General features: G+C 42.5%; 1 protein-coding gene across 2 annotated transcripts in view; it reads left to right on the forward strand.

Annotated features, from left to right (window-relative positions):
• Positions 1–885: 885 nt before the first annotated feature.
• Positions 886–26,800, forward strand: part of LOC139047656 (putative methyltransferase C9orf114) — a 52,426-nt gene continuing 26,511 nt past the window's right edge. The window contains exons 1-6 of one of the 2 annotated variants that reach the window (XM_070521528.1): positions 886–1,084; positions 1,251–1,395; positions 2,818–3,023; positions 7,975–8,045; positions 8,618–8,906; positions 16,720–16,982. In XM_070521528.1, the coding sequence (XP_070377629.1) occupies positions 1,037–1,084; positions 1,251–1,395; positions 2,818–3,023; positions 7,975–8,045; positions 8,618–8,906; positions 16,720–16,982 (1,022 nt within the window). In that variant the 5' untranslated portion in view covers positions 886–1,036. The remainder of the gene's footprint in view (positions 1,085–1,250; positions 1,396–2,817; positions 3,024–7,974; positions 8,046–8,617; positions 8,907–16,719; positions 16,983–26,800) is intronic. The other variant, XM_070521537.1, reaches the window with a different exon arrangement.

A 26,800-nucleotide genomic window follows, 5' to 3' on the forward strand; every position in this document is an offset into this window, starting at 1 on the left:
TCGTTTTCTAAAGGTAACACGTACGTAATTTTTGCCACAGAAGCCGCCTATCTGCAGTAGGAAGCTACTACATTAAAAATGTTATTGATATCGTGTCATTTGACGCGCGCATCGGTGGAATATCGATCCGGGACAATGATGACAAGTGAAGTAAACCAGGTTTATTGACTGCGTGGCGCGAAGAGATGCAGATGACCAATGAACTTCTAGGCAAATGTAAGGGTGAATATACATGTATGACAAATATCACAAATATGACTGCATGTGGCCGCGCATGCTCCTGGGCCATGTCCTGGGCACATGTGCGTCAAATCCCGCAACTGCCGCACGGTGTCGCCCCGCAGAGCGAGGCCGTCTGCTCGCGCGCTCTACACAGAAGTGGCCGCGGCTGTACAGGGCGCCGGATGGGGCAGATGTATTTTATTTGTCTGAAGCGGTGAGCAGGAAGATATGTTACCTGCGTTTCGCAAGACCTGCTAATGGAATACTATATGCGCAAAAATACACGCGAGAGATACAGGCTGCTTGAAGAACGAGAAAAAATTGTTATCCGAACGGAACCGTACAATAACGTAGTAGAATGGAAACCGACACTACGGCCGCAATGCACGCGCAATCACCGAGCAGCATTAAAGAAAAATAAAATGAAATAAAGATGATAGGGAAAGGAATCTATTGATAAGGCATAAATGCTTGTCATATCCAATTATAAACCCCGTTTGAGCGGCCTGAACGCATATAGCAGCGCGTGAAGTAGTACGAATTACCCTTCCGAGAAGTATCGCCAGCAGTTTCCAACGGCGCGACCCTCATGCGGCCCCATCCACTTCGATCGCAGCGCCGCCACAGTATTTTTCGTCGTCGCGCGCGTCACTGCAAAGCGCGCGCCGTCCCAGCTGCGTGGCCCACTCAGTATACAAGTAAACTCTACCAATGCCGTCGCATTGCATGTCGCGCATGTGTCGCATGTTCGTTGACGTTAGTGCGCGACCTTCGGTTTGTTGTTGAACTGGTGTTGTTTTTATAGTCAAGAACAATGAAAAGACAGAGCTCTGGCAATAGAACTGATGCAAACGAGGATGAGGTTCGTACAGTGCGAGCGAAATTGTGTTTCACGGATTTCTTGAGATCTTGGTGAATGCTAGGCGAAAGATTTTACACGTGTCGCTCAACATGTTAGATCGTTACCTGTGTATTTTACACCCACTGAATCGGTTTGTTGTAAACAGTGTGCTTCTTTTCCTTTCCAGCCCTGCAACTGGAAAAAGTGGCGTGTAGAGAGTGAGTGCAGCGCCAGTAAACTGTTCGTGCTTGTCTTCTGGAGCTGTCGTACTGAGAAACAGGGAGGCCAACACAGGCCGCAAGCAACATGTTGTCAGCTCAGAAATTACATTGGTTAGGAAATATGGTCCTATCACGTATCCGAACAATTGTTTCGAAGCAGAGCCGCCGTCATCACGTTTGTTTGTGGCGTGTTGACCAACGTGTTGTCCGGTGTGGCAGCGCCCGCATTCTTGCACCGTTACTCCAGGGGAATTTGTTCTTTAACACAGTATTTTTCAGGGATAGTCACTGCATATTGACTGGTTCAGCCAGCATAATGTTACACAGGGATGAGTCAGCGACTTTGTCAGTAGTGTTTTTATTTATTTGAACATACTATCAGCCCTTTACAGGGCCAAGATAGGAATGAGTACAATAACATGTTACATTCTATACAATAAACACTAAACACACGGCAGTGCATATGATCAGGTATACACAAACAATATTAAGAGCAATTCATGACACTTAGTGCATAAGCTTATGGCACTTAATACAGTTCTATAAGGAAACAAAAACTGGAATCACGCGCCACTAAGAGTATTGTTGAAGGTTGGTCTGAAACTGCTCCCAGTCAATCGAGCTCACCACTTTCTCCGGCAGTTTATTTCATTCTCTCACAGTTTGCAAAAAGAAAGAATATTTAAAACAATCCTTAGAAAATGTACCCTCTTTCACATACTTTGAATGTTTATTCCTCACTAACTGCGACATTGTCTCGGTTATGTAGCATTGCTTGTTTATCAGCACCATGTGATTCATAATGCTGTAAAAAAGGCTGAGCCTTTTCTGTTTCTTTTGCATTTTAAGTAAGTGAAGGTTTGCCTTTTCATAATGTGGTGACACCGAGTTTTGTCTTCGGTATTAGGAAAAAATGAAGCGCAAGGCACGCCGTTGCACACCTTCTAATTTTAGTGCATTCTTTTAGTCGTATGGATCCCAGACTTCACACGCATATTCCATTATAGGACGAACTAGAATTTTGCATACAATAAGTTTGGATTCTGCGGGTGCTTGTTTGAAAGTTCCTCGAATAAATCCTAATCTTTGATTTGCCTTGCCTACTATATTGTCAATGTACGGCATCCAACTCATATTTGCAGTCAAAGTTACTCCCAAGTACTTGTATTCGGTCACTCGAGTTAGTGGGGTACCTGATAGGGAGTAGTTGAGCTGTAAAGGGGCGTGTTTGTGCGATATTGTCATGCATACAGTTTTTTCCAAGTTCAGTGGCATTCGCCATTACCTACACCATTCATGTATTTCATCTAAGTAAGAATTAAGTTTAAGTTGTTTTTTTTCTGTCCTTGTGTAACATTAGGCTGGCCGAACCATTCACTTAGTTCCTACATGCTCATTTCGCGTGTGTTCAAGCACTGCAGTAGAGATGCTTTGAGCAAAAAAAAAATTTCTAAAGGTTTGAAGACTCGTGTATTAATTACATTCGTATGCGTGGCGACTCGACATGACCTGTACTTTCTTATTGTGCCTTAGAAAAGCAGCAACTTCTCAAATGGAGGGAGGAAAGACTCATCAAAAAGCTCGAGAAGGACAAGAAGGTGAAGGAATCGCAAGATCAGCTGGCCTCGTCCGTGGATTCTGAATCGAAAGGCCGGAAGTACACCGTCAGCATAGCAGTTCCGGGTTCCATTATGGACAATGCTCAAAATGCGGAATTGCGTACTTACTTGGCAGGCCAGGTGAGGGAGCAGATAAGCAAACTTGTGAGCACATGGCACCCTGGTTCAAAATACTGTGATGGACCTCGGCACGCACCTATTGTAAACATGCCATTCACACTGGTGCCATTTCTAGTGGTTATCTTTTATGTACGCTGGCTTGGTTATTGCATTGTCTAGTACTAGTTCACTGTTGAAATGGTAAAGGAATAGTAAACACAGACAAGAAATGCAGTGAGACCTCCGAATATGACATTCAAGCTTGGGCCAATTTTCGTACTGTTTTTACCACCACGTTGAAGTTCTGATAAGTATTTTCATATTTCACACTGACAAAAGTTTTGAAGACACAGTGCACATGACAGGAGTTGTTACTGGGCCGCTCGCTGAAACTGTTGTGTAACCTTTGGGGCTTCAGGGCTTTAAAAAATTACCATTAAAATCTTCCCGCCCTTTTGAGATGGATGGATGGAAAAACTTTATTTTCGTCAGAACGCATGTGCGGACGATTCCGTGCTAGATGGCCATCAGCTCATGGCTGCCGGCGACCTGGGTGGCCCACTCCACGGCCCTGGTCTGGACGACCGAGTCTGAGCTGGCCAACACGGCCTCCCACTGCTCGAGAGAAGGATCACGCATAATATCCGCCGGTGGCAGCGCTATGCTACAGCTCCATAATATGTGGTCATAGGTGGCCAGTTCCTGGCACCATTTGCATTCCGGCTGAACGTCCGGATAGATTTTGTTTAACACGTATGGGTTATAGAAAGATCTCGTCTGCAATCTTCGCCAGACGCTTTCCTGCGCCTTCACCAATTGCTTGTCCGGTGGAGGGTAAATTCTCCGCTCAAGTTTGTAATGGTTAGTAATGTCGTGAAAGGACACCAGCCCATCTCTCGTGGACCTCCCTGGAACGTCCGGCTCACCTGCTCGGCTGACGAAACCTCGAGCATTCATGTGAGCCGCCTCGTTCCCAGGGTTCCCAGAGTGGGCCGGTACCCAAACAATTTCCACCTCCGTAGTCCCTCGCCCCGTGGCCCGATTTAGTAATCCTGCCGCTGTGACAGAGATTCTGCCCCTCGCCAAATTTCGGATGGCTGTTTTAGAGTCGCTGAAAATCAGGTCAGCTTCAGTATTACCTATAGCTAGCACTATCGCTGCCTCCTCTGCAGTTTCTGAGGAGCGGGTTTTGACTGATCCAGAGGTGACTAAGCGTCCCCGCCCGTCCACCACCGCAACTGCAAATGCGTCCTTGTTCTTATACTCGGCGACATCTACGTAGACTGCCCCGTTGTACTTCCCGTACTTAGCATGTAAAGCTCTGGCTCTTGCCTTCCTGCGGTTCTCGTGATGTATCGGATGCATATTTTTAGGTAAAGGTTTTATGTACAAGCCCTTGTGTATTTCTCGCTTCACCTGAATTTTCATGTCCCCAGCTGGAGGATCAACTCCAATGCCGATCCCTTCCAATATATCCCTCCCTACTTTCGTTTTGGAAAGTCTACTGAGTTGCATCGCCAAGTGTGCCTCCCTTTTGAGAGCTTCAGAGGATTGCAGTGGGTCTGGAACACATACACACGAATGCATTTATTGTGCATGTGCTTCTGGGTTCACTGCTCTTGCTATATCCGTATGCCTGATTCCAGTACCAATATTGTCGTTCACAAGTGCATGAGGTCATGCGAGAGCTGGACAGACGGCGGAAACAAGATTCGTTTTCTTCACCCTCTGCACATTTTCCTTCTTATTGTTTTACTTGCCCTTTCTTTCACACCTCAAGCCACTAACCCCATTTGCTTTGTGAGTGGGCTAGTCACCCTCTGCTGCAAGTCTTCAATGGTGAGGGGAGTTGCTGAAGCATGGGTATCTTACCACCACGAATGAACACAACAGACACTATTAACCTGCTGAAGCATGTTCTACTCAAAGCTGTTGGTGAAATAAGTTTTATAATTCAACAACACTTTATTGCATAATTTTCTTGTTTCGTATTTATGACACATTTCATTTCAAGTGCTATGTGGGCAATGCAAATGAAACTTTATGCTTTTTGGTGGACACACTGCATGGGAAGTGCTGTCAAAGTATATAAACTGAAATTCATGAATTTCAATTTTTTGTATTTACAGTGTGCGTTTATATTTGTAACTTGTTGACAAGTGATCCTTAGGCGAGATTTATTTTGTTAGATTTTCCTACAAGGCTTGCCTTCCTTGATATTTATCCTGAAAGTTGTCACTTAGTGTGGCTAATCTTGCATTCTCGAGTGGGAACACAAGTGCAATGTTGCGAGCTGTAGTGATGCAGTTGTTAGACAGGTGTCAGACAGTGGTCAGGCCCTGTTTAGTTTCCATAGGGTCATGTGTATTAGCTTTCTGTTTACTTTGTTGAAAAACGAATAGCACACCGCCGATGTGGAATCATCTGTCGGTGTCACCTGCAATCACCACCACATGTTGCCATTGAAAACGGCCACTTTGCAGAGCCTGCCATGCGGTACTGATGCATCGTCGTTGCCATACTAAGATTGTTGCCGGTCACCAATCTCAACATGGCTCACAAAGTTAAAAGCTAAGAGGAGGTGCATGAAGGCACAAGGGGTTGCCCCCCAACCTTGTTCACAGAAGTGTGGTCTTCGATACCTTGTGCAGTGACATCGATATGCACGGCTGCTTGGCAACTGAAAAAGGGCTGCGAGTCTTGAAAAGACGCTGTTATCGAAGATTTGACTCAAGCGTAAGGTGAAAATTAAAAGCTTGTACCCGCCAATCTTCCCATATTATTCGTACTGTTTATGAATTTGGGCGCTTCACAACTTTATGTCAATGTTTTACAATGTCTTGTCAAATTTTACAAAAAATAAATTCTGTTTGCAAAAGAGATTCGGTCATCAGTTTCTGAACTTTCCATTGAAAGTTTTTTCATGGTGAAAGGATGCCAGAGAGGCACTTGGCTTTGAGCAAGTTCCCGAAGCAGGCGATATTGGCAACAGAAAATTTGCTTTTAAGGTCACTGTAATCTAGAAACAATGTGTTGCTTGTCAGTCTCTGCTGCTCTAAGTTTGCTGTTATTTCTGTAGTAAGAGTGGTAAGGAAGTACATATCTAATCTTCAAAAGGTGTGTGCTCAGAGCAAGCATAAAGTAAAAGCACCTGCATATACCCCATCTCCCATAGCTCTCCTCGGTGTCATGTCCAAGGATTTTAAGGAACTTGAAGTTTGCAGGTATGCAAGCTTAATTTAGCGTGATTCACAACTCTTTGGAGCGCTCTAAAGAAGTGTTGAACATTTAACCTAACTGTCAGGCAGCAACAGAGGGCTTTACTGAGCAGGTTTTCAATAGTTGTTGGCTTCTTATTCTACTTCAAGTAAAGTTTTGTGTGCGAGCAGTATCTTGCTTCATCTGTAGTCCTGTTGCAAGCATTATCCAATGTTATGTTTCCCTGTATAATTTCTGTGGTCACCTAAAACAATGTATCAATGGGGTTCTACTGTGGTTGGTTCTTTTTGCGAAATATGAGTGACAGTTTAACGCAATGAGCTGTTGCATTGCTCTGGGGTGTGCATTTGTGCTGCCATTACTGCCTTAAAATGCAAAATTAGTTGTACTAAGTGACAAATTTAGGGATGAATATTTATGAAGATCCATGTAGAAAAATCAAACAAAAATGAAAGTTGCCTACAATGTGCGTGCCTTAAATTTGCAATGTATGTTGCAAACTTAAATTATTAGGTTAATGAGTTTTAGCTAAAGGGCTACAGAAACACTTTTTGAACAAAGCAAGAAAACATCCCTGAAATGTAGACAGTGTTGCAGGGAACTTAGTCTCGCATCATAGATTGCTTGCTCTTTTCTGTGGCTTTAAGATACCCCCACTTTTTATTCCACCTTGGGCAACATTAGCGCTGATGTAACATGAAGCGTAATGGCTTATAGATGCTGGCCATTGGGCACGTGCACTGATCCAGATTTTCTATAGAACGGGGAAGCAGCAGTTAACACGTCCTGCCCATTCTGTCACTGCCCCTTCTTTTTCTGACCCGATGTGCGTTTGTCAGATACCAGCCTGGAAGGACTATGGTAAGGTATCGGGGGAAAGAAGAAAAACAGAAAGAAGTGATAGGCAGGGTTTTGCTATCGATGCTGCCAAAGCTGAGAGGAACCATTGAATTGAGGGGAATGGGGAAATTGTACATTGAGCTCGTATCTCTATTCCTGCTAGGTGTTTTCAAATTTTTTTTCGCTTGTATCTCTATTCACACTAGGTGTTTTCAAAATTTTCCCGAGGAATATATTCCTCGAAAGGTATTGCTATTGTACTAGGGGTGTTTTGGGGCCCCTTTAAACATACATTTCCTGACTATGAATTTCCTGCACACATGTCCACCAAAGAGCTTGAAGTATTTGTGCAAGCTGTATGTGCATAGTTAATATAGTGTTTAAAATGAAATTAGTAAAAGGTTAACTTTGAAGGCACAGTATTGTATTGAGACTTTTATTTATTTTCATCTTGATATGACGGCTGGCACCCAGTCAAAACGTCAATGAAGTAACCTTTTCCAAGTTACTCCCATGCTACCTGTTACCGTGGCAGCAGTTCATGGCTTTTCTACTTTGTTATATATAGCAGTTCACTGCAAATCTTTAGATTTATTCATTTAATATAAGCTACTTGTGCTGCTGTAGAAGCAGAATAAGTGTTGCAGGTAAGTGTATTGGCTATGCTTATTTCTTTTGACTGCTACCATTTGTTTCATTAAATTAAGATTCATCTGTCATATTTAAATTAAAAGAATGTGCAGGAAACCAAACTAACACATGCAGGCATATTTCACGTCTTTCAAGCCGTACACGACGCTCTCAAGGTTCGTAATTTAGCGAGCTCGTATAGTGATATCTGTGTTTACTTGTTGTACAAGATTTTTTTTTTTTTATCAAAGCTCATGTTCCTTTTCTTTTTCTCTCCCTCCAGATTGCAAGGGCTGCAGTCGTTTTTTGTGTGGATGAAATCATTGTCTATGATGATGATGGCTCAACTGCACGGTATGTTCGCACCAGTTTCGACAACACCTAAAATGCATCTGCTTGTAACCATTTTTAATAACATTTACTTTGGACACAATGACTGCAACATCCTCTTAGAAGAGAATCTTCTTGACCCCTTCCATTCTTTAGATCATGTTGAGGCACATTACAAAGCAACATAAATGAATACGGCAGTAATCATAGGTTCATCACCATTTGACCATGTCTTGTGAGAACAGGCAGCCACATTCATGTGATCAAGGAAAAAAAAAAAGCTTGCTTTCTCCATTGCACACTAAAATATTTCTAACTCGTTTGTTTTACATTCAGACGTCAAACATCTCTCTCAGCATCACATGGCCGGTTGTAGCCATTCTTTGCTTGACAGGATTATCAGGCATGGGGCCATTCACTTTTGCAGAAAAGTGTAGTTGGAATTATTAGTACACAAATGCTGTGTTTTGTCTCTTCCTCAGCAAGAGGTAAACCACTGATGTTATTCTATTGTGGGATAGTTTCTTTGTGGTTGTGCAGTGTATGGTTCAAGTAGTAATGTAGAAAAACCTCAGCGGTACTGGTACTGTTTGCAGTGGTAAGAATGGGGCCACTGTGGATGGAGAATTTGGTGGCCTTGCAAAGTCTGGTCAAGGGGTGGTGCAGTTGGCACGTGTGCTACAGTACCTCGAGTGCCCGCAGTACCTCCGCAAGCACCTCTTTCCCCTGCATCGTGACCTGCAGTTTGCAGGGTTGCTCAACCCACTGGACTGCCCACACCACCTGCGCGCCACTGAGGAGAGTGCCTACCGGGAAGGAATTGTGGCACGGCTGCCTGTTAAAGAAGGCAGTGGGTCTTATGTCAACTGTGGGCTTGGCAAAGAGGTAGTGTCATCCTTTCTTATTACTAGGGCCATTTTCTTAGTGTCTACATACTGTTCATGTAGCAAATTTTTTGGTACAGCCTGCTGCAAAAAAAACGAAAAAAATGCCAGTTGGCTGTTGCTGCCAAAAGCCAACTGTCCACCCTCTCTCTCTCTTTTGGTATCGGGCTGGTAACATCAAAGGTTAGGTGAACTTGTCTGAACATTCTGCTGACAAAACATAGAGAAATGTTGCTATGCGCCCTATAGTGTGTGCATGTTAGTAGCCTTAGTGCAAGTACAACTAAATTCACTTATAACAAAGCTGTCATGCAGCATTCATTTGTTGTGTCTCAAAGTTAATTGCTTTGATAATGACACCACAAAAACGAAACAAAAGACTACAAAAAAGACAGTGAACACAAATGCCAACTGCAGTCTGATCAGACAATATATAGCAACACGCGGTTATACAAAGTGAAAAATGAGTGGCGTTAGCTATTAAAAAACAGTTTTTCATGCATATGAAAGCGATTGATGATTGATGCAGTTATTTTTGCATATCAATGACCTCCTATGTTGTCTGGTCATGGTGCCTGGCTAAAATGTGAGCCTGTTGGAATGCAGGTGAACAACCACTTTTTCTTGAACTGCGAGGCCTGTTTCATCAGGCTTGTGTTTTAGTCGGGCATCATGACCAGAACCAGACACCATGGGAAGTCATTGAGGCTTGGCACATAGGTATAGATAACTGTATCAGTCATCCATCACTTGCATGGCATGGGAAATAATTTTTCAAACGGATAACATCACTAATATTTTACATTGTATGACCATGTGTTACTGTGTATTGTCTGCTTTTGACTAAATTTTTGATTGAGAGTCAGTGCTTGTATTCGTTGTGTCTTCATTTCAGTTTTGCATTTTTTCTGTGGCACTGTTATGTAAGAAATGAACCCATACCAACTTGCCCAGCTTTAAATACATATGAACTTGAGTCTCAAAGTTTGTGATAAGTGGACTGCTCCGGATAAAATCAACAAAATTAGTGGAAGACATTTATTCGGGGGGTTGCGGTTATGTCTATGTCCTGAGTCAGTAACGATGATTTTAAGTTTATTTATTCTGAAAATATGCTGCCTCCCTATACCTTTGCTGTATTGTATGTGTGCATGTACTAGTACAAGCTGAATAGACAGTGTAGTTCAGAGAAGTGGGCACACTTGCACACTTGCCAACTTTTAAAACTTTTTGTTGGATATATGAATTTAGGCTTGTTCTACAATTTTACAAATATTACATCAACTTTTATGATAAATAAGGTATTGAAAGATGAGACAGCACTGTATTGAAAAAAATGCTTGCAGAAAAAGAACTTGGACTGGTGCTCCTGCCGTCCTCTTCGTGGCAGCCCTAGACATTGTGTGCCTGATCGGTAGTTGCTTCGAAGAAGTTTTTAAAACGGACCTAATCAGCAACAGCAAAGTCATTAAAAAAGTTACTGTGATCTAAACAGAATGTGTTGCTTGTCAGCCTGTGCTGTTCCAATTTAATTACAGCTTGTGTTCTACATTCAAAGGTCAGTCATCATTGATAAAGTCCATACATATCCCATACAAGGTGTATGCTCAGTGCAAACATTAAAAAAGGCATGGTATCCTCCCTTTGCCCTTTTAAAATTTTTACAACTTTTTTACAAAATTTACAATTTTTACAAAATTTTTACAATTTTTAATGCTCAAAGGTTGGCAGGTATGCTGACGTGGAGTCACTGGCTCCAAATCGCCATTGGTTTGACCATTTGATAGTTTAATGGCACTCAAACCTACGTTGGAGTACTTTGGATTAGCTATGCACCAGCTCGGCCAACATTGTACACTACCAAACCTGGAACTTCTCATGTGATCCCCTCCATCTGTGTATGGTTTACAACATCATGACAAATGTCATGCCATGATGTGGCATGCAGACATGATGCATAGTGCCCTGCAGCTACAGCAACTGATACCACATGACAGCAAAAGTTTCCAAAGGGCCTATAATGTGGCAGGGCATCTTTTCCACTTTTTTTTTTCTGTCCTCCCATAATATTCTGTCATCCATTGAAGTACAATTGCTTGGTTGACATTCTACATATATTTCGCCCCATGCTCTTTTCCCTGGCATTCAACCGTTAAACGCCCATTGGGAACATATTTCCCCAAAAGTTTCAATGCCTTTATCTCCAAGACACTCAATTGCTCCGCCATGAGACTGCTGAAGCATCTGGAGTAATGCTCGAGAACCAACTGGAAAAAATTTGAGCGACTCCCACACAACCCACTATGTGGCGCTACAGTGCTCATGAGTGCTACCAGCATTTTTGTCTCTGTGCGGACGTTTGTTTCACGTGTTTTCAACAACTGCAATAACTTGTGGATGAATGTAGCTGCCGCTGTGAGAAATGTGAGTAAATGCATTTATTGAATGCTTCATATGTTGAGCTATTGTTGGGATCACCTTTAGGGCCTAATGTAATAAGGAAGTAAAGTTATTGGCGCATGAATTGCTACTGTGGAGTGGGAATATACTCTCCTATGGGCCTTCCATGATGCTAATCCTCGGGGTGCGATTTTCTGTTTCTCTAGATGGAAATATGCTAGACCGTTGTAGAGGCCCTGGATTTGCACTTTTCTTTGCCTGATGAACTAAACCACTCCTCTGATAGCGAGGAAGATGATGACGAGGACGAACCATTGTCCATAATTACTCGCTCGAATTGTGATGCAACAGACAATGGCCATCTGACTACAAAGCAAGGCATTGGCTTCTTTGATATAGATTTGAGCGACGACTCGGAAGATGACGAATGTGATGAAGGTTTTGTGATGGCTGGTCTGCACTGTCACTGCCACATACAAAGAACATACAAAGAACTGTTGAAGAAATGTTTAAATCATTGATGGATGGACAGCAGGCAATATTAAATGATATATTGACCTTGAAAACACACCTTAAAAGTACAGGAAAAGCTGTTAATAGTTTTGAGAAGCGTTTGACGCAGCTGGAAGAACACATAAAAACGAATACATATGAGAGCAGCTGCTAGCTTGGTCGCAGTTGTATGCAAAATGGAAGAGACACTCAAATCACCGCAAGCCAAACTGATCAACCTAGAAAATCATAGTAGGTTGTCGAATCTAATAGTTTTCGGCATTCCATAAATTCCTAATGAAACTGCATCATTGTTATGCCGCAGATTTTTAAATAAAGTGTTTCTGGAAAAAATGGGCATGAGCTGTACGTCGGTCGCTAGAATAAATAGGCTAGGGAAGAGTTCAGAGGGAAAGCCGATTATCGTGCATTTTCCAGGCTACACGGAAAAACATTCAGTCATGCAGAATGTACACAAGCTAAAAGGGACAGATATTTCTATCCAGGGTGATTGCTTTTGAATTGTTTTGGGATAGTGCGGACACAGATAAAAATAGTGGAAAGAAAATCCAGCTGGTACATGACAAGCTCCTAATTGATGACCAGTATTTTTCTTGGGATGGTACCTCGAACTCCCGCAAAAAGGTTTCTGCAACTGAGAGCTCACGGCGCCACAAAGAAAATTGTGGAACGAACTGCTCAGCAACCAAAAGCTAATGCTTGCAGGCATATCAGGCATATCATATCCGGCCTCTTTCGTTCAATGCCAGAAGTATTGTAAATAAAGCAGATAAGCTAGAAGATTTGCTTTTGTTATATGATCCCCATGTTTGTGTCATTTCAGAAACTTGGTTGCATGAAGCTTTCGTGACGATGAAATTGTTCCACTGAACCATCACCTATACACAAAAGATAGGGTTTCTTGCAGTAGAGGCATTGCAGTCATAACGAAGTCCGGTGTTCATGTAACAGTCGCAGATCAAATCATGGGACATGAAAGTTTGTTCTTGAAGGTGTCTATCTGGGGACTGTCATTTTTCTTGTGTTCTGTACAGGTATATCAGGCTCCAGGTGCCGATGACTCATATATGCATAAATTGTATGACCATCTTCCAAGTCTGAGAGGAAATAATTTGATAATAACCGGTCACTTTAACCTGTCATGTTTAAACTATAATCACTTAAATTATGGTTCGTCGTTTTCTGGTGACATGGTGATAGACATTATGCTCAGTTTTAGCCTCTAGCAAGTTATTAACAATGATACCCGGGGAAATAATATTCTGTATCTTCTGTTTCTGAGCGAAATATATTTTGGTGGAACAATGGTAGTCGAGCCTAGTAGTATATCGGATCATAAGCTTATATCTTTTTGCTGGGATGTTCCAGTGGAGATGCATCAAAATCATAGAACTGTAAAAACAATTAGAAACTTCACTAAGGCCGATGATGTAGCAGTCATAGATTATCTAGATACACGTCTTGAAATAATTGATAATAATGTTGAGCTTTCATGGCGACAATTTCAGGATACCGTAAAGTGCTGTACTAAGCAGTTTGTCTCTTTAAAAGCTGTTTGAAAACAACAGCTGAATCCTTGGATAAATTGAGAAGGTATCCAAGCCATACGTAAAATTAAAAGAACTGAGAAAGAGGAACAAAACGATGACCCTGCAGATTGTGCACCTGAAACAAGAAGAAATTATGATAAAGATAAATTTGGCCAGAGATAAGTTCTATAGGACGAATATTGAAGAATTTCTTATAGTGATACTAAAAAGTTTTGGTTACATCTAAACCAAAGAAAACAGCAGATAGAGAGTACTAAAGTTAATTAATAGAATTGAAATAGAGGATGCGCACAGCATTGTAGAGCACTTCAGTGATTATTTTCAAAGTGTGTTTGCTGAGCGAGATCAGACTAAGCTTTCAAGCACATGTAGCCCATCGGTAGATGACATTTCAATGACTTGTGAAGGTGTCCTGGTGCTGCTCTTGAGTACAAATATAAAAAAAACCTTTTGGTCCTGATAACATTCCCAATGCTTTCTTGAGGCGATATTCTGAACAAATGTCTGAGTTTATTTCTAATTTTTTTCTTCAGTTATCTTTAAAATCGGGAGAAATAGTGTCAGACTGGCGCAAAGCGCGTGTTGTGCCGTTACATAAGAAAGGAGACCATCTAACAGTTTCAAACTACCGGCTTGTATCTATTACCAGCCCTTGCTGCAAGCTATTGGAACATATTGTTGTTGGTTTCATACAAGGGTTATTGAGCAATCATAACATACTATCACCTTTTCAGCACAGTTTCAGAAAAGGGCTCTCCACTGTGTCTCAATTAGTAACAGTGCAAGGACTTTCCCAACTACTTTATTTATCAAGACAAATAAATGTGCTTTTTTCTGGACTGTAGCAAAGCATTTGATAGGGTTCCCCCATGGAAAGTTACTGTATAAATGAGAAAAAATTTGACTTCCTTTTGCTATTGTACAGTGGATTTGCGCTTATCTGAAAGATAGAGAACAGTTTGTTGAAGTTAGAGATTGTAGTTCTAGCCCCCGGCAGGTCACCTCAAGGCAGTATGTTAGGGCCATTGCTAATGATTGTTAATGATAATTGTTAATGATATGCTCAATATTATTCCTGCTATTGTGTCCATTCGGTTATATGCTGATGACTGTGTTATCTTCAAGGAAATTGTGTCCCATGATGATCGTTATGTGTTGCAGAGATGCCTTGTAGCAATCACCGACTGGTGTTCAAATTGGGGAATGGAGCTCAATGCAGAAAAAACTGTACTTTTACGTGTAACAAGAAATAAAAATCTCCCAGCAAATTTTACTACCAGCTTGAAAACAGAACTGTCCCTGAAGTCGAAAAACAGAAATATTCTGGCGTTACTCCTACAAATAAACTCACATGGTCAGCACATATCTCGGATATCTGCTCAGTGGCATTAAAGAAACTGTGGCTCGTAAAGAAGAAGCTTAAACGCGCGGCTATAAGAACTAAAATATTAGCCTACAAAGCAATAGTGAGATCTAAATTAGAATGTGCTGCTGAAGTCTGGTAACCGCAACTGAAAAGGGCATTATGGAACTCAAGCGAGTACAGAGAAAAGCTGTGAGATTTATATACAAAAAATATGCCAGGAAAGATTCCCCATCCTCATTAATGTTACAAAACAGAATACAGACACTACAAACATGCAGAAAAATTAATCGCTTTGTACTACTACACGATACTCTTTCTTGAAAAAATGATATGGTGTTACCCACTTCTGTAAGTTGGCATACTATGAGAAGAACATGACACAGTCATGAATATTTGCTTGCGCCAATTTTCGCTAGAACAAACATTTACATGTGCGTCCCCCCCCCCCCCCCCGAACGGTGAGCGAGTGGAATTCACTTCCCATTGGTGTACTTGAGTTAATTGATTTCATGGCTGCATTGGCAAAGCATTTTTGTGTATTTTAGTGATGATGAAGTGCGATCCCTGCTTCTTTTTATGCATTATGGTCATTTTATGCAACATTATTTATGCTTGTCTGTACTTTCTTTTGCTTGCTGTAAAGCCCCTCCTGTTTGGGAAAACATATTGGCCTGCAGTATTACTAAATAAATAGATAGAGAAATAGAAACATACTGAGCCGCTAGCCTCTTCAAAACTGGCACCCAGCCTCTCGTCTCTGATATTTGAGGCATTGTTTAGGGACGTATTTCAAATTATTGTGAAACAAACCATGCTATCCAGACAGTTTCTGAAGGGTACAGTCGAAGAAAAAGAGCAGCAACACATGCACCCCGAAGGTTTTCCAAGGTGACATGAACAAATTTGGTGTACTGGATGAAGTGCGCCTGTCAGCTGTATCGCATTTTCCTAGAGGAACAGCTATCTTCAAACGCTACTGGTGCTGCTCAAGTAAGCAGAATGACAAGAGGTCGAAGATTGTTCGCTTGATGTGTAATGTTCACTTTTGCACCGCGCGATGCTTTGAAAAATTCCACCAGAACTTGGGGTCTGCCAAAGGCCCATAGGGAAATATATTCCCACCCTAATCATTTTTATTTTGCGTCATTTTAGGAAACTTTTGGCATTGCATTATGTTCTTTGGACAATAAACACTGTTTTCAAGAAATATTGCATTGGTATTTATAATAGATATCTTGTGGGCATTTAAGGGTGAACATCCTGCACAATTCCTTACTGTGTAGCAAGGTTATTAGCAGTGACCCCTGTTTTGCACATCTGAACTGCAGCATTTTAGGTGAGATTTCTGGTGAAGCGTTTCTGGTCACAGTGCGACCTGTGTGTTGACTGTAAACTAGGTGTAAAGGGATGCTACAGACAGAGCAGTCACTGGCCGTGGCTGTTTTACTAAACCCACCTGTTGCAATATCACTGCCATTGCTGTAACTGACCTATTGTGGTTGTGGATGTTCCGTATACCTGAGTCGTTGTGCCATTGACCTAATGTAAATTTTGCACAGCACTGTACTTACAACTTTAGAGAAAACCACAGTGTTTTGTATGCATTTATAAGCAGCCTTTCTTCCTATTCTTATCACTCTTTATTTGTTCCTTTTGCCCCATCCCCTCTAAAGAGTCGCCTGCTAGACCACACTGGTTTGGGTAAACCTCTCTGCCTTTCTTGTTAATGAAATGCCTCTTGAGGCAGCCATGCCATTTTTGTTTTATAATGAGGTTACTGAACTAGGGCCATTATAAGTGTGCTTGGCAGTGTACTTGTTGGAGTTTTTCACCTATGACCAAATGAAAGATTGTGTATGCTGTGTAACAGAATGCAGCATTTTGATGTTTGAACTTTCTTTTTAAACAGAAGACTTTATACACTCATGGTCTCATGCTTGTATCAGCATAGCATGTGGTTAGTAATTAATCTTATTCTGTTGCAGGTGAAGATAGATCGCTGTCTGCAACAAGGAGTGCGAGTTACTGTGAAAATGAAAGAAGGGGTCCCTGGCAAAAAGCTGCGAGGTGTTGCTGTGTCACCATCGTGTCCCCGAACAGAGGCAGGCCTTTACTGGGGCTATGAAGTCAGGGTAGCCCGTAGTCTTGGTGCAGTCCTGGCTGAGTGTCCTTTTCCAGGTGGCTACGATGTTACCCTGGGTACTTCAGAGCGAGGGTCACCTGTGGATGAGCTCCAGTTGCCTCATAGGTAACTATTCATTACAACGACAATTATAACTCTGCTACGAAAAAGTTTGTGCTTTGGTAATTTGCTGTGAAAACATGCAGTTTTAGTACAGTATGTAGTAGTTGCTTATACATTATGCTCGCTACACTTAGGTTGCATTAAAGCCAATCGATCTGCTCATTTCAGTCTTTCGTGTATACAATACAACCAAAATAGGTGGCAAGAGAAAAAGCTGCGACAAAGCAACTTGACTGAGCTCTTGTCACCCGTACAGCAGCAAATATACATGGAGAAAATGAGCATGCAGAGAAGTTCTTATTTTTCATTTTAAAGCTTCAAATTAAGGTCAACCGTCTCGCAGAATCTGTGAGTAACATGATATGAAGTACTTAAAAACAGTATACACACAAAATACAGACAGAAAGTACATCGAAACACGTATTGGGTATCACCATAAACATTAATGAAAGATTTTAGCATAGTTTAGTCAGAAAAGATCTATTCAAGATACTAGGTTTTTCTTTACACTATAGAAAGATCAAATATTTTATTTTTTGTTAGTGTAAGTATATATCTCATGCATAGTATTCATTCAATGTAAGTGGCATTCTGTGTCGATTCCTTTCTGTGCCATAATGTGTATAAGAGAAAGGAATTTCAAAAGGTAGTTGGTACCTAAAGGGATGCAACACTGTTTTTCCTTTGAGTTTGTTAGGTCTAAATGCTTTTCAGTTTTGCCAAGTTGAGCATTTTTATACATTATTAGTAATTTGTGGATGTAAATTTTGTCCTCTTTAATAATTATATGCTTACGTAATAGTGGACCTGTATGTTTTAGAAACGAGGCGTTTTGGATGGACCACAGTGCTTTTTCTGTATTAATGTAAGTTTATGTAGGTTTGTAAGTGTGGTGTTTCTCCAGACTGATATGCATTAGTACAGGTGGGAATTCCACAAGGCGCAGTATAAAGTCCTTTTAACATTAGCCCGAAGAATGTAGCGACGATGACTTAGTACACTGGCAGCTTTTCTCAACTTCGTTAGTAGGTCTTTTATGTGCTCGTTCCAGGACATGTGCTCCGTGAATACGACTCCGAGTAATTTTACTGATTTTTCAATGGTGATTTGGTAAGGACCTAGGGTTATGAATCCAGTTGCTATTTCCGCAGTTCCCTGTGGGCAAAACAGGACGCACTTAAGTTTTTGATTAATTTAAGTTAAGCCGATTTCTTTTACACCACAGGTATAGTAGCCGACAAAAGGCCGTAGCCTTAGTCACTATTTCTTTCATTTTTGTGCCATCTACAAGGACTGAGCAATTGTCTACATACATAAAGACTGGCATTTATCATAAATTCGTACAATATCATTTATGTAAAAAGAAAAATATTGGTCCCAGTATACCGTATTTCCTTGAATCTAACGCGCACTTTTCTTTTGATAAGACGGGTCCAAAAATCGTGTGCGCGTTAGAAACGAGTATGACCCTAAATCTCTGTTACCATATCGCCATAAGCAATTCAAAATGGTCGCCTCGTACGCGCTTCGAGCCTAGCTGCCGTAGCTTTCTCCATGTGTTGTAATACGTGTGCTTAGGCAATGCTTCCTTTGGCTGAGGTTAGTGCACCGTCCGTCTTACCATTTTCTGCATTTGCTCTATCAGCGTGGAATTGCTGACTGCAAAGACATGCAGAGTTCATCACGATGCTGCAAGTAAAAGGAAAGCGATCACGTGTGCGGAGACGAACGGAAATCGGGCTGTATCACGGGCGTTCGGAGTTCCCGAAACTTGCATACGGGACTGGCGCAAACAGCAGACGCGTTCTACACTGGCTGCTGCTATGTATGGCGCGGCTGCTATCTTGAGAGTGATCTGGGACGGAGACAAGAGTTTACGTATCTAGGTGCACCGCATTGTGTTCTCGTTGCTTACTTCGCACCGAAGCGAGAGGCCGCACAAAGGTCCATTCCCTCCCACCTGCAATCGCACTTCCTCACTCGAGCGTTTAAAGAGTTTCCGCGGTCATTGAGTGAGATGTGTTCATGTTTGCTTGTGCGCGCGTGACACCATGCTTGTTAATTTAATTAGTAGGCGAATGCTTCAAAGTTGATACGGCCGATAAAACTACTATCCCTACTTTTCATATAGGTGTCTACTAATTTGCTATCGTAATTAATGCTTCGCCTTTCATGCGAAACTACTTTCTTTATTTATCGGAACTTTAGTGCATTGGCTGTAAATGTTTGTTTTTTCCAAATGAGAGCAAGTTGTATTTCTGTATGAAAGAATAAGGTGCGCGGTATTGTAAAGGACTTTTATTTTTTAGGTCACGGCAAACAGGTACGCGTTACAATCGAGAGCGTCATTTTTTTTTCTTTTTGTCATGGAAAACAGGTGCACGTTACAATCAAGGGCGTGTTAGAATCGTGTAAATACGGTACTTCCCTGAGGAACTCTGGAATCAATGGCCTTCAGCCTGGATTTATCTTCTTTAGTTCGATGTATTGTAGACGAGAGTTTAAATAGCTTTCAATTAGTTGCAAAGCAAGCTGTTCCTCTAAACCTGTAGCATTCTAATTTATCGAGTAGTATTTGATGGTTGACCCGATCAAAGGCCTTACTTAAGTCTTAAGAATATATGTAATGTCATGATCTTGTTTTCGAAATGTTCCAGAATAGTTTCCTTTTGCAGTTGCAAATGCAGTTTGAGTACTTTGTCCTTTTCTGAAACCATGTGGACAGTCAGTTAGAAGGTTGTGGTTTTTTGAGAAATGTTCTATCTGAGCTTAGAAGATTGTGCTTTTTTTGAGAAATGTTCTATCTGAGCATTTATAATTTTTTTCTCATCCTTTTGAGAAAATAGGCAACACAGACACGGGTCGATAATTGCCTACCATAAAATTTCGAGCAAGCGCCCTCCCCCCTCCCCCCCCCACCTCAAGCAAGTCGAAATTACCGGTAAAGTGTGTGTGTCGGGGGGGGGGGGGGGGGGAAGGGGGCGCTATCCTGGAATGGCACCAAATGCACGGGAGATTTTGTGGCGAATGGACATGTTTTTCAGGACTCCGTGGCAGCAACAAAATCATAAGTTTATTGTGCATTCTTTGAGCTTGCTTCCGTTTTGATTTGCAGATTTTTTGAGCCTTTAAATAATAATTGGGTAGTTTTCTTTTTTTTTTCTCAATTTTTTTTTTTGTGCGCGGGTGTATTTCGTGTATATTTGGTTTTGCAGGATGGTCAAGAGCATCCTTTCGTGCCATGTGCTTGAACATGTGCAACTGCCTGGGACGTTAAGTCTTTATAGCCATTAAATAGTAGCTTGGAAGTGGCAAGAATAATAGCTAATAATGGTTTTACTGTGTGTGCGTTGGTATCGGGAATATTGCTTTGGTAGGAAAGTGAGAGTGTGGCCGTGTGGGTGAACATATATGAAAACGTGTCATATCTTAAGTCTTTGCGGCGTTGATTGTTTTTAGAACATTTGTGAGAATTACTTTGCGGCATTTTAAGGATTTAGATTCTGTGCATATTGGTTTTTACTAGAAGGCACGTGCTCTGCATTATTATACTATTATAGTATTTGCATTAGAAAAAGCCGTGCAATACATGGCAAGAAAGCCGGGAAAGCGTGCAGTGTACGGGGGGTCCCTCAAGGCAGACGAGGGGACGGATGAAAATGGAGAGGAAATCGAGTCAGTCGGCACATGCTGTGATGTCGATGCTAGGCTGAAGAAAATGGAGGCTTTCTAGGATGAGCTTGTTGAATAGTTCGAAGAGCTCAAAAGTGAGCTAAATATGGAGCATGATGCACGGAAGGTAGTGGAAAAAAGACTTCAAGCAGCCGAGGAAAAGCTGAACAGGGCCGCCATTGTGAACGAGAATGGTCATGACAGTTGAACGCAGTCCCCTGACGTGACAGGAAAGGGAGTGTCAGAAAAGCACGTGGAGTGCATGCAACGTGGGGAGGGAGTTGCTGGAAAGAGTGACACCTACCTTGAGGCCTCCACACAGAAAAAGCAGGAGCGCAGGGGTCGATGCCACTTGTCAAGTACAAATCACGTGGAAAAGGACAAAGGGAAGCAGGGAGAGGTAGGAGAGAGTGAAATGGTGATTATCGCCGGCGACTCAATCCTGGCTAGGTGCTCAGAAGCATTTGTGGAGAGGGTAAAAGGCGATAAAATAGTGGCAGTAGGGACATTTTCAGTGCGGACACTGGGTTCTGTCATGGAGCGAGCATAAGCAACGCTCGTAGAAAATGCCCACGTGCGCAACCTTGTCATAGCAGCTAGTGGGCTAAATGATGTCCTAAACAGGTAAGGGACAGGGCTAGCCCAGCGCTTGGCGAATGGGGTGGACAACTTGCGCGAGCTGTCCCTTCAGGTGTAGATCGTGGTGTGCACGGTGCCAGAGGTGCCTGTACGTGACAGTCACATACAAAGAGCCGTAGTGGCTGCTAATGAGGCGATATGGAAAATGAGCCGAGAGAAAGGTTTCGAGGTTGTCGTAGTAAACAGGGAAGTGAGAAGGTGTGGTGCTTTTGAACGAGACAGTATCCACTTCAATTACAGGCTTGGACGAGAAGTGGGCTGGCGACTTGCTGGTTGCGCTGTTGCTTTTTCAGGGGGCCCACGGGCGCTCAGGAGGCCAGAGTAGGTAATAATGAAGAAGGTCCCCTAAGGGAACTTCAGAATAGTATCGCCGTCAGTAACAGAAAAAGGAGGAAAACAGGAAAGAGAGCTCGCCATGCAATAGGCTACATAAACATGCAGGGCGGCAGAAGAAAGGAAAAATGGGTAGAGATTGAAGAGCAGTTAAATAGAGAACAAGTAGGGGTGTATGCAGTTACAGAAACGCACCTTAGGGACTTGGAAGACCCGCCAGTGATTGAGAATTATGTTTGGGAAGGGGGCAACAGAACTAAGTCGGAAAGAAAGGGAGGGGGAGTCGGAATGCTGATCCATCAGGGAATCAATTGGAAAAGAGAATTCAAAATGTCAAGAGCATCTTTGGTTATCAGGTGCAGTGAGTAGAAAAAAAAAACTTGGCTGGGCGTAATGTATTTGTGGGCCGGAAATAATTGCGCAGAGAAGAATCAAGAGTTAGTGGAATGCCTAAGTGCTGACCTTAATAAGAGTTTCGGGAATGATGCCAAAATTATCCTATTAGGTGACATGAATGCCCACATACAGGATCTAGTTAGCTATACCGACGACAACAGGAAGTCAGTGCTAGATCTTAGTGCGCAACATAACCTTGTTATCTGGAATACAGAGCCTAAGTGTGAAGGGCAGATCACGTGGGAAGTGGGAAACCGGAAATCGACCATTGATTACTGTCTGATGACAGAAGGAATTCATGATAAGTTGAGAGAAATGGTCATTGACAAGGAAGGGTATAGCAGCATAGGGAGTGACCATAAACGCATCATTTTGAAAATAGGATATGCAGTTGGGAAAGCGAGCAAGGAGTGCACAATTACCAGTCCAAATTTGAACACTGATCAAATAATATACTCACAAGAGTCGAGGAGAAACTTGGCAAATGGCCAAGAAGAGCATGGGAATATGGCGAGCTAAGTGTAATAACGACAGAAATACAGAAAGAGAAGCAACGTGCTCCTTGGAAAGGAAAAAAAGAAACTGCAAAGCTGGTGGAACAGGGAGATACAAGAAGCGATCGCCGAACGACAGAAGGTTTCCCGAAGCGCCGGAGAAACCAGTTTGGATGCTTGGCGGGGTAGTTCGAAGAGGGCGCTGCACTCCTGTGGTGGGCTACTGATGCCAGCCGAAGGAATGCAGACACAAGTCGTCATCAGTTTTGGGTAGCACGTGCACCGACGTAGTTCACTTTTTTCCAGCCTTTATTTATGTTGACAACCGTAGTGCCACGGCTTGGTGCGATGCGACGTGCTGAACTTCTGTGACAATGCCTTGGAGATGGATTCACTAACTCTTAAAGTAATGCCACACATTACTCGTTCGCACATTCATCCAAATGCGTTTGAAAAAATGTGCGTGAACTTAGCCCTCCAGCTATTTAGCGAGGAGGTACTAAAGGAGATTTTTTTCTATAAAGTTCATTTGGACAGGCACTTTAGAGCAACTGAGCCGACAAAATAGCTTGTGAAGCTTATGGAAAGGTTGATATTTATAATGACTTCAAGAACACCGTCTAAAGGCCTCCGATCCAACTCTCCAAAAGCAAAGTTTCTTGAAAAGTTCATTGCATTCCTTGCAGAATGGGAAGATTATGCTGCCAAGGATGGTGGTTGATTTCTTGGCCCAGGAACTGCCCTTGGTCTGCATGTGACCATAAAAAGCACTCTGTCTCTTTTAGACTACTTAAGTAGCTCACTAAACTAGTACTTGTTAACAGCTAATCTTAGTCAGGACAAAATGGAAAATATGTTTGGTGTTGTAAGGCAATCCTTTGGTTGTAATGACCATCTTTCATCTGAACAGCCTTTAATTATAATAAACAGCTTGTCATCCTACAGTATGGCAAGGCCTCCTAAAAATGGGAACTCACCAGGAGACTTCGTAATCGCCTTCTCAAAGCCATCTGATGTTGGAAAACGAAAGGCTGACCACCTAACAGAAATTATTGATGAGATATTGGACGATGGCAATTTGGAGTGTGCAGAATCTGTGTTAAAAACACAAGGCAAGCAGTTGGATCACGACAACTGTGTCGAAAAGCACAGTGACAGTAGATTAGTACATTATATAGCTGGCTATGTTGTCAGAAAGTCTTTAAAAAAGTTTCCACGCCCGGAGTATGCCTCTCGCCTTTGTATTTTGCCCTTACAAGCAGATTGTGATGGAAATTCCATACTAACAAGGCAGTTTGACCATGGGGGCTGGATCTACCCTTCCAAAGCTGTTGAGAAGCTTGTTTGTAAAGTTGGACACATTTAATGCATATTTCAGCAGGAATCAGCTTCATGCTGAAAGCATGGTCTGTTTTTTGCATTTCGTTCAGGGAGCGAAGCATTAAAGAAGTGGGTTGCATGCAGTGAGCATGTGCGGAGTTTGACAACAAACATAGTAAAGTTCTATGCGCTGACTATGCTGCACTTCTTTGCAAAAGCAAAGAACATGGAACGGAACACACAAATAGAAAAGCAGAAGCTCCTGAAAATGAGCCGATGCCAGTAGAACGACAGTCGCGAAAATGCTCCCCGATTTTGTACATACCTACCTTCGTTGTGCAAAAAAAAAAAAAAAAAGAAAAAAAACCCTTGTAACATAGGTTTTGAAAGCTCTCCCCATACAACGTTTTTGCGGACCATAGTGTCCAATTTTGTAAAGCTGCAATAAATTATATGCACGAGACAAACAGAAAGCATTCAATTACCTCTCCACATTTGTGGGCTGATTGGTGTCGCATCTCCCGTAGAAAAAAAAAATAGCAACCCCATTTTATTACGGCTGCGTGCGTAACTTCAGTCACTCTGGTTCAAATGGCAGCACAACAGAGACGAAGACAAGGCACATAGAAACACATAAGCGCACCATCTCGTTTCTCTGTCTCTTCATCTCAGTTACGCTGCTGTCATAACCAGCTATAGGCAAACTACCCCAAAACAAACTACCCCAAAACAAAGTTTTATTTCACCTCTCGTCGCGATAAGCGTGCTTGCTAAGATTGTGAGGTTGACTGGCCCTCGTAGATTATTGCATGCATATTTTCTGAACTTGCAAATCGGCGGAAAGCGCCGGTCACTTTTGAGCGCCCGCCGAAAAGCGCGCCGGAGCCCGCAAGAGCAACCCACCAGCGAGTGCTGGCGCCATCTGCCGGAGAATAGCACAGTATTTCATGTCGGCTCGTGCCTTCACGACACTAGGATAACCTTCTAGCCTCTGTAATCGAACCAGGCAGAAACGATGATAATGAGCAGGGATTTGCAGTAGCGCCACTTCGTGGGGCAGCAAGGAGGCGCCGTTCAAAACAAAAATGGCGTTCAGCAAGTCGAACCATGCACCAGTCAGAGTCGGTGCATGGTGCTCTCGATCAAGTTGGCTCAAAGAGTGTCCGAAAAATCAGGCGAGAGGTTGCAAGGTGTCCAAACTTTCGGGAGTTGTTATACATTGTGGTCTATGGGGAGAATGGTGGTGCTGCGAAGCAGACCAAATAATTGAGCATGTCCGAATTTTAGGAGTCCGAAAAATCAGTCGGCGACTGTATTTGACTTGAAGACCAAATGGAATAGGACACTATTCTATACCTGCCAAGTCTCTGGAATTATCCGAAAGACTCCTGGATTTTGACGATTTCTACAGTTCTGTACATTTCTATCCATGTCCTGCACTTTGTCTGACCAGATTGGAAAAAAAAATCCAATCCAATCTAATCCAGTTGGAAGTCCATCGCACATAGTGTTGTTACGAAAGTAGTAGGGAAACCCTACATGTGTTATTTCTTTAACCTTTATAAGACTGCAGCGCCGCTCTTTATGCTGGCAGAGTTGTTGGCTGCCCTAGTGGCCCTAGTCTCATTCAGCTAGTGATTTCTTAGGTCATGACTGGTGAGTACGGTGTCGGTGGAGGGTATGGTGCATTCGTATCAACTCATTCTATGCTGCATGTACTTCTGTGTTCGGAGCGTGCGCTATATCAGCGCCCGATTTGGTGTTTTTATTGTTTATCCCTGCCTCAGGTGGCAGCGATCAGCATTAGTAGCAGTACTAGTACTAAATGCAAAACCCCCTCAGGGTCATGTTTTGTATAAAGTCCAGGTGGGATAAGAGCCTATTGCGCGCTGTAAGTGTGGTAAGATCCTATTGCATGCGCAAGGGGACGGCGGAGTGGGGGGGAATGAGCGGATGTCTCCTCCTCTAGCCTGGCAGTGGCTGCACATGGCTGTCAGCACATATGTGGTTTGTGCACCCTATTCTGGAGGTAACCTGCGGCGGGTGCAGAGGTTGGTGGCTTCATGTGCGCTGTCTTCCCGCGCGTTTAGTGGTAGAGGTCATGTAATCCTGAGTTTCAGAGATGCGTTGAAGTGAGAGGCAAAGCATTCGCTTCTTTTTGCCTGCACTTTTCATCACACCAGCATTGTGGCAGCGAGTGTTCGCATTCACCAAATGCGAACTGTTCATGCTTGCCTGTACGCTTTTTAAGTGAATGTTTACTGCAATTTATATGGCCAATAAAACTACAAATCTTCATGTAGTTATCTAGTACTTTACTATTGCTATCAATGCTTAACCATTGGGGTGAAACTGCAACTTTTTTGCTCATAGAACCAATAGTACTAGAAATAACTCATAACACCTACAGAAATTTCAGACGCCGTACCAGATGTTGCTCAATTTCTCGGACATAACACGCGCATTGTTGCAAACTTGCAACATGGCAGCTGTGAAAAACCAGTTGTCACCCATCGCCTCACTTTCATGCGATTTAAAGCGAAGCTTTCTTTGCGGCGCCTGACGCGTTTCAATGCTGCTATGGTTGGACTGTGCGTAGAGCGATCCACTGATAGCATCGTCCCACTGTGGGCGACACTATCAGCCACGGCGGTGCAGGTTTTGTTTCGTGCCGTCGATGTGAAGATATATTGTCGACGCTGCATGAAATCTTATCTTTGGTCGCCGACTCTCAGATTCAACAAAATGAATTAATTTTTTTCATTGAAAATTGTGTTTTATTTTTTTTTCCCGTTTGTCACCAATTTGGCAAATTTTACAGCCCCTTCCGTGTAAGAAAAATCCGTTGTTGATTGTACTTATGTGCGTAGTGAGTTGAATTTTAATGTAATGAAATTTTTATTTAGCATAGTGCCAATTTTATCGACTTCATTATATTGAGGTCTAACTGTAAGTGCAGTGTAGTGA

The sequence above is a fragment of the Dermacentor albipictus genome, chromosome 1 (genome assembly GCF_038994185.2).
Source record: "Dermacentor albipictus isolate Rhodes 1998 colony chromosome 1, USDA_Dalb.pri_finalv2, whole genome shotgun sequence".
Classification (NCBI taxonomy): domain Eukaryota; kingdom Metazoa; phylum Arthropoda; class Arachnida; order Ixodida; family Ixodidae; genus Dermacentor; species Dermacentor albipictus.